The sequence below is a fragment of the Neophocaena asiaeorientalis genome, unplaced genomic scaffold, assembly GCF_003031525.2.
Source record: "Neophocaena asiaeorientalis asiaeorientalis breed wild unplaced genomic scaffold, Neophocaena_asiaeorientalis_V1.1 scaffold104, whole genome shotgun sequence".
NCBI classification, from domain to species: domain Eukaryota; kingdom Metazoa; phylum Chordata; class Mammalia; order Artiodactyla; family Phocoenidae; genus Neophocaena; species Neophocaena asiaeorientalis.
Genome location: NW_020175679.1, coordinates 2347162 through 2354784, shown reverse-complemented (window position 1 = coordinate 2354784; position 7623 = coordinate 2347162). Strand labels below are relative to the sequence as shown.

The 7623-nt window shown below is 65.6% G+C and overlaps 1 protein-coding gene across 1 annotated transcript in view; it reads right to left on the bottom strand.

Annotated features, from left to right (window-relative positions):
- Window positions 1-5249, bottom strand: part of SLC9A3 (solute carrier family 9 member A3) — a 37345-nt gene extending 32096 nt beyond the window's left edge. The window contains exon 1 of the mRNA XM_024731974.1: window positions 4890-5249. Coding sequence (XP_024587742.1) covers window positions 4890-5103 — 214 coding nt within the window. The 5' untranslated portion in view covers window positions 5104-5249. The remainder of the gene's footprint in view (window positions 1-4889) is intronic.
- Window positions 5250-7623: the final 2374 nt, after the last annotated feature.

Sequence of the window (7623 nt, the reverse complement as noted above, 5' to 3'; positions counted from 1 at the left end):
ATACTGTGCCTCCCCCATCCCCACCCGGCCCACAGGCCGCTGGAGCTCAACTCCCCCAGTCTGACGGGCTCTGTAGGCACCTGGGTTCCACCAGCGCCCCTCTTCCCCCTGCCCTGGGCAGACGGAGGAGACAGACTTCACAGTAGGAAGAAGGGATGGTGAAGGGGCAGGAGACACCGAGCAAGGTCAGGAAGGAGGCCGGGGGCTGGCTGGGAGCGAAGGTGCAGGCGGGGGTTGGGCACAAAGCCACCCCAGTGGAGCGGACCTCACGCCAGGAAAGCACCCAGGCGCCTCCAAGGTTTCCTGGTGCAGGGGACGGGGCCCCAGCAGTGCCCACCTCAGCCCAGGGAGGTCACCACCCACTCTGGGCTCCAGCGCAGAGAGGGCTGGAGGAGTCCCTTCTCAGAGGGAAGGCAGGAGGCGTGGAGGGAGCCCGGGACCACCAGCCCCGACCTGGTCCACCGCACACTGAGCCCCCTGCCCCACTCTGCCACACACTCCTGGGAAAACTTGCTGTCAAAAGGGACTCAGACGCTGGGAAGAAATAAACGTGAGGCCGATCAGGCACCAGACTGGGAGAGCCCAGCGGCAGGTGTCAGTGACCTTTGGGACTTGCAGTCTTGGGAACACTGCTGTGATTCTCTTGGACCGCGGGAGTAGGCTGGATGGGAAAATCCCTGGAGAGTTCCTTCTGCCAAGCAGGCAGGACTGGGGCTATCAGCACTTCCCAACCTTTGCCCCTCTTCCTCAGGATACTCCACAAAGGTACCTTAGCTCCAAATGCAGGGGATTGTTTGACAGCCCGTGGCTAATTCTCCCATGGGCAGTTCCTGACAAATGAGACTTTACACTTTCAGCACAGAATGTCCCTCCCATAGACACTCTTGGGAGAGGCCTTGGTTCCAAGACCTTGGATGATGGGTCTTGACTCCATCTGTCCTGCCAGGCTTGGGGTCCACTAGGGCCCACTGATTCGTCTACTCCTGGGAGGATGGGGTCCACCGAAGACTCCTGCTGCTCACGCTGCGGTGTAAGGGAAATTTGGTGGGAACAGGGAGGAGAGCATGGTGGAGGGCGCCGGGGAGCCCACAGGAAAGAGGGACAGGGGTTGGGTGCAGCGATGGGGGTTCTGGTCTTAGGACCAGAGCACACGGAGCGAAAACCACAAGCTTCTGGTGTCAACCCAAGGAGGTAAATATTGTCCACCACTCCCCGACAGCCTGGGAGCACAACCCAGGGCAGACACCCAGCGCCCGAAGGCTGAACTTCAGAGAAATCCACCAATGTGGCAGGTGCTCTGGACAAGAGCCATGGGTGTCCCAGCACCCGGGGGCTGTGCCCCTCCCCTGGCAAGGGCTGGGGCTGGACCAGAGGAGAAGCCACAGCGAAGGCGCTTTGCAAGTGACGGGAATCGGGGTCTAGGGGCCTGGAGAGCAGAGTCTGACCTGATAAGGCAGCGGCTGACACGTCCAGCCGAACAGAGGGGGACCCCAAGGCTGAGCTCCAGCTGGAGCACAGGTGGGAAAAGGGACCTGCGTCTCCAGGAGCCAAGGTGCTGCAGTCTCGGAGGGGCAGAGTGGGTAAAGTGTGCAGATAGGGTCGCACGCGTGACCCTAAAGGCCCTGGCTACTCCTCGGGGTGCCCGGGGGACCACGTCCGGCTTCTGCTGGTTAGGAAAGACACACCCTGCCCCCCGCCGGGGGTCTCTTCCTCCAAGACTGGGTGAAGAGGGAGGGGGTGACCAAGCACGGAACAGAAGCACTCACAAAACCCCGGGGGCCATGGGGGAGAGGCCGAGGATCTCAGAGGACCACGGCTGCTGGGCACGCCTGGGCCAGCGCCACACACCCCAGCTGCTTCCTTCTCTGGATCCAGGGGGACCCACGGGCTCCGGGCTCTTCCCGAAGTGTTCCTGCCGGGGTGTGGGGGCAGCCCCCTGCCTCCTTGGGGGTGGGATCTGGGGGGGGCGCCCTCTTAGAGAGAGAGGAGACGGAGAGGGAGAGGAGAAACAGCAGAGACGGCGAGTCCGCCTGCCCCTCTGGCTCCGCAGCTCAGAAGCCGAGTCACCGCTCCCAGCAGCTCCGGCCAGGAGTGAGCGGAGCCCTCAACCCACCGGCTCGGCGCCAGAGCACGACACACGGGGTCTCCCTGGCGGCCTCCAGGAGCACCTACCCTGGTCACCCGCCACCTCCAGGCTGTCTCCCGAAGCCGCCTGGATCCCCACCCTCAGGTGGGCCCCGCCCACTGCTGCCACAGCTTCGCCATCCCACGCGGCCGAAGCGCGCCCACCCAGCCCACTAGACGTTGGCCCCAGAGGAGGCCAGAGGACGTGGGACAGGCTGAGGGAGAGGGAGTCCAACCTGGTCCAAGGCCCAGACTGATCCTGGTGTGAGTGGCTGCAGACTCGAGGCCCCCTGGGGAGCACACGTCCCACCCACGGCCCAGGCTTTCCCCATACACCCAGGGGCAGACAGCAGGAGAGTCCTCAACCTCGGCAGGAGAGTCCTCAACCTCGGCCCTGCAGGCCCAGCCGGGAGCTGTGGGCCAGCTCCTTCCCTGGCTTCATCCCCTTCTGCATTTCCTAAAGATGCGACAGCAGGTAGGGACCCGGCAGGCCCAAATGCGTCTTCCAATAGGGACCTGGGGCCTCAGCAGCCACCCCTGTTCCTCTTCTCCGTCAGGTGCGGGGGGACGTCTGTGCAGAGACACCTGCTGAGCTAGAGGCGGGGTCACGTGAAGCCCATGCTGAGCCCCCCGGAGAGCCTTGGGGCCCTGGGCAGGGTCAGTGCAGTGGGTTCCAGAGGACAGGGGCATGGCTGGGAGGGGGCTGGGCCTGGGGAGGGTCCCAGCTTGCGTTCTAAGATGGGAGAACAGAGTCCCTCTGTGCAGCCTGTTCACGGGTGAGACCCTCTGCCGTCACAGCAGGACCCTCCAAGTGCAGGACAGCGTGGGCAGCGTCGGGGCCAGGCCTGGCCCGGGGCAGGGCACTCCCAGGCCAGCTAGGCTGGCCCCATGGGTCTTCTCTCCGGGGTCCTGTTCATGTTCCCTTACAGCCCCCCGCCGAGCCTCTACCCAAGCTGGCCCCCCTTCCCCTTTGGATGGGGCCAGCAGCCCCAGGGGAGGCGGAGCTACTGAAGTGGCCACAGACAAACACATTCTGGGCCCGCCCTGCCCACGAGAGGCGGAGCTGGTGGGAGCATTCCCCTCTGGAGGAGCTGAGCACTTAGGAGACCTCGGGGCAGGCTCTTCCTGGGTGAATAACTGACACTGGACCTCCAGGTGCAGGACCTGAGGCTGGGCTTGCACAGGAAGCACACGTTCGCTCTACACGACAGGGGGGCTCCAGGTCCCAGGTGGGGACCCCCGGAGTGTCATGGGTCCACCCTGCACGTATCTGTGGTTTCACAGAAGAGAGAAGGGGGCTGAGGAGGAGACCCCCGCTCTGCCCCAGAAACCGGTCAGCTCCCAGGGGAGCCTCAGGACGGGCTGCTGCTCCTAGAGCCCCAGGGTGAGGCTGGACCTGCCCCGTAAGTGGCCAGTAGAAAGTGGCCAGTGTCGGCAAGCCCCCTGCGGCAGAGACACCCAGAGGACACACAGCACGTGAGACCGCCTCTCGGTGTCGACATTTCACTCATGACGTCACAATCCCCCACAAAAAAGCCAAGGAGTGGAGGGCGGCTTGGGCACAGGGACTGGGCAGCAGGGCCAAGGAACTAAACACACACCGGAGGAGAAAGGGGGAGGCAGAGGGGCCGGAGAGCTTTGAAAGAAACAGAACAAAACGAGAGACTTAAAGGGAGGTCGCTGGCACAGCAGGACGCATGGCAGGCAGGGCTGAAGGAGAAACGAGCTGTAACCAGCCGCCGAGGAACACCAGGAACCCCCAAAGCCAGGTCCAAAGTCCTCTGACCGCCTCTCCCCAGAGCCTGCCCCTCCTGGCCCCGCTGAGGAGGCCAGCACCCCCGGCCCCTCCCCATTCCAAAACCTCTGCGGACCCATCCCCGTCCGGCTGCTCTGTGGTGAGGGGGGAGTCCTCAGACCCCCTCACAGGGTTTCCCCTGCTCCACCTACTAATTACACCTGCCCTCACATCTCCGCCACCTCACGGAAGACCCTCCCTGGTGTTGATCAACACGTTGAAACTTTGGTCCTCAGAGGCTCTTAAGAAAGCTGACCTTCCTGTCACCTTGCCCGGGAGTTACCTGCAGTTCCCACTTTGCTGGCTCAGTGGAGCCAGTCAGGAGGAGAGAAATCTGACAGACCAGGATTTTGAAGAGAGAAACACCGTCAGTGGAAAACTTGCTCCTGTAAATAGGACGGTACCGGCTTTCATCTTGGTGACACCATTTTTCTTTCTGCACTGGGGACGGAGTGCTCTGGCGCTTGAAGGCAAGGACATTCCCTCTCTCCTGCACTAACAGTCCCGACAAGCCCGAGGGACAGAACACCTGGCTGCGGGAGCCCCAGCGCGGAGCAGTCCGCGACATCTGCTGGCCTGGATGGGTCAGAGGGAGTCCCGACCGCGGAGACCCGGGGACGCGGGGACTCAGGAGGCTGCGCCCGCCCGGCCGGGACCGGGTAACCCTCGGCCACGAGCACTGCCACTCCGGGCCCGGCCAGGCTCGCAGTCCCCGAGCCTCGCCCTGAGCGACCCAAGGGCCGAATCCCCGGGGCTGGCCGCGGCGCTCCCCGACGGGACCGCCGGGCAACCGACCTTGGACGCGCCCCTTCCACAGGGAAGACCACGGACCCGGCGGAGCGCGTGAAGAAGGCGGCGCAGGCAGCCGGCTCTGTCCGCCGGGGGCGGGGGCGCAGGAAGGGACCCGCAGACCCAGCGGGTGGGGGGGCAGGGAAGCCGCGGCGCGCCGACGGAGCCCGGGCCGGCTTACCGATCTTGGCCAAGCTGGCCACGAGGATCCAGAGCGCGATGATGTACGGGTCCTGGACGTGGTGCCATTTGAAGGTGACCACCTGGAAGCCCTGGTTCTCCCCGGGCGCGCCGCCAGGCATCTCCTCGACGCCCTGCGCCCGCGGCAGCTCGCCCAAAACCAGCAGCGCCAGCAGCAGCCCCCATCCGGGGCCCGGGGCCCCGCGCCCTGACATCGCCGCCACCGCTCAGCGCCCTGTCCAGATGCTCCGGTCGCGAGAGCCCTGCTGCGCTCTGCGGGACGTGTCGCGCCGGGGCCGCCGGACCAGCGGGGCCGGCGGGACTCGCGCTGGGCGGCGCGGAGCTGAGTGCGCTCTGGGTGAGGGCTGCTGTCCTGGTCCCCGCCCGCCTGGGTGGCCTTTAATCCGGCGCCCCCTCCCTCCCCGGGGCGGAGCCTTCCCGCCCTCGCCGCGCACACGAGAGCGCAGCCGGAGTCGCCTGCTCTCGGCCCGCCCGCCGGCGTGCGGCGCACGCCCGCCAGGCCGCCAGACCTCGCCTCCCACCCCCGCGCCCCGGGAGCCTCATTTTCCACCCACGCCGGCCTGCCCCCTCCCCGCCCCGCGCGCTCTGCGTCCCGCCCTCTCTGGCGCCCGGGGCTGGAGGGCGCAGGCCCGGGCGACCGCCTCCCTTGGGGGCGGAGGGCAGCGCCGGGGTCCCTGCGGTCTCAGCTGCCGGGTGTGGGCGTCGGTGCCTCGGGCGCCCCTTGGCTCCAGTCCTGAGTTGCCTGGGGCCGCTGTGGGCACATTCACCCGGAGGCGCTCCTCGTCCCTAAAGGCGGGGGCCTGGGGCTGCACCGAACCCACTAGAGGCCTGCGGTCAGAAGGGGCCAGGCCTTAAGGCCCTTGCTGTGTCTCCGCCTGGAGCCTGCATTTCCTGACAGGGTCAACAACTTGTCAGAAACCAGGGCCTCCCCACTGCACCTTGGTGAGGGAGAAGCCAAGTCCCTCTGCCCTCCCCCATCCAGGCCTGCCCCTGTGCCTTGCAGGAGGGGCCCCTCCCCTCCGACCCGGGAGCCCAGCCCCCCCCGCACCCCCCAAGACCTCCAGCAGGGGGACCCCCGGCCCTTCCTCCCCGGGGCTTGGCCCCGGCTCCACGTCCAGCCCTCCACCTGCTCTGGCTGGTGCTGTCAGCTGGACGGCTCACCTGGGTCCTGGATGAGGCCAGCACAGCACTCATTTCCTCCCAGGCCCGCCCTGCAGCCTCAGTACCTACCGGGCATACCCTCTCCCAGGGTTTCTGCCCCAGGCCTAGGAGGCGGGCGCCCTGCTCCGATCCCCCGGCATACCTGTCCGCTGCACCTTCAGAACCCAGAAGAAACCTGGCCTCTTCTCAGCACCTGTGCCCACCACGCAGCTGCTCAGAGCCTCCCTCCCGCCCCCTTCACCTGCCCTGTCGGCCGCCTGGGGACCCTCCTATTTAGGGGAAAGGACTCGCTCCCTCCCTGACCTCCTTGGAGACCCTTTCTGGGTCTCCTTCCCTGAGGTGTTGCCTTCTCCTCCCACCACAGCTGATCGCATCTCACAGTTGTGACACGCGGGCTCCCTCCTCCAGCCTTCCAGCCAGGCCTGCCCTCCCCGTGGGGAGATCGTTCCATGAATGAGGGGCTCCATAAAGCCCGTGAGGCTCCTGGCTGCCTCTCCAGTTCCTGACACACTGCCTGACCCACAGAGCACCCAGGACACACTGGTTGGATGGACAGAAGACAGATGGGTTGGTGGGCAGGTGGGTGGGGACGCGGGCGGGTGCATCTTCTAGTATCTGAGTCTATGTCGGAGTCCCGGGAGACCTGAGCAGTATGCCTGTCCCTCGCGTTTTCTCCCCGGTTTCTTGCTGAGGGGAAGCGGCCACCAGTGGCGTAGTGGAGAGAGAGCGGGTTCACATCCTGCTTCAGTGGGTGGCCTGCCTGGGCGGCTGAGCTCTGAGTGTGTGTGTAGGGGGGGAACTGGGACACCATTTGGGCAGATGCTGCCGAGGGTTTCAGTCCTCACTGGGTGTCCTTCGAGGACTTTCTGCTGTGAGGTAGCCCAGGGGTGCTCAGTAGGGGGAGGAAGGCCAGCCTCAAGGGTTGCTGTCAGGGGCTAGACTGAGCTGAGCACAGGGTCTGGCACACGGCGCCCAGCACCAGGGGTGTGGCCTGGCGCAGTGGGCTGTGGTGGGCTCCGCCGTGTCCATGTTTCTGTCCGCAGCTCCATCCTCAGCCCCATCCTCAGCCCCCTGTCCCGGAGACAGAGCCATCAGACAAGCTTGGGGTACCTCTGGCCCAGCACACGCCCCCGTCCCTTTGTCAGGGCTCCTGAGCAAAGCCTTTCGGAAGAGTGGCCTCTGTGGAGACAGCGCCCTCACATCGCACAGGACGGCCACATCTCCACCAGAACAGCGTGTGCTGCCTGCCCAGTGGCCCTCCGCTCATGTCACCCTCTGGGGTTTTCGCCAAGAGCCTGTCCTAAGAACTCACGGCATTACTCCTGAGTGGGGCTGCTTCTGAGACCCGAGAAGCCATCCAAAGGGCAGCAGAGCAGAGCGTTACCCTGTGGACTCACGGATTCAGAAGGAACGTGATGCCATCGTTGGCCATTGGACGGGGTGCTGCAGAGGTGACCACAAGATGCCCAAGGACAAGGGGACGGGAAGCCCAAAGCCCCTGCAGAGGCTGGAGCACCTCATACGGGAAGCAGAGCTCGGGTGAGAAGCGTGGC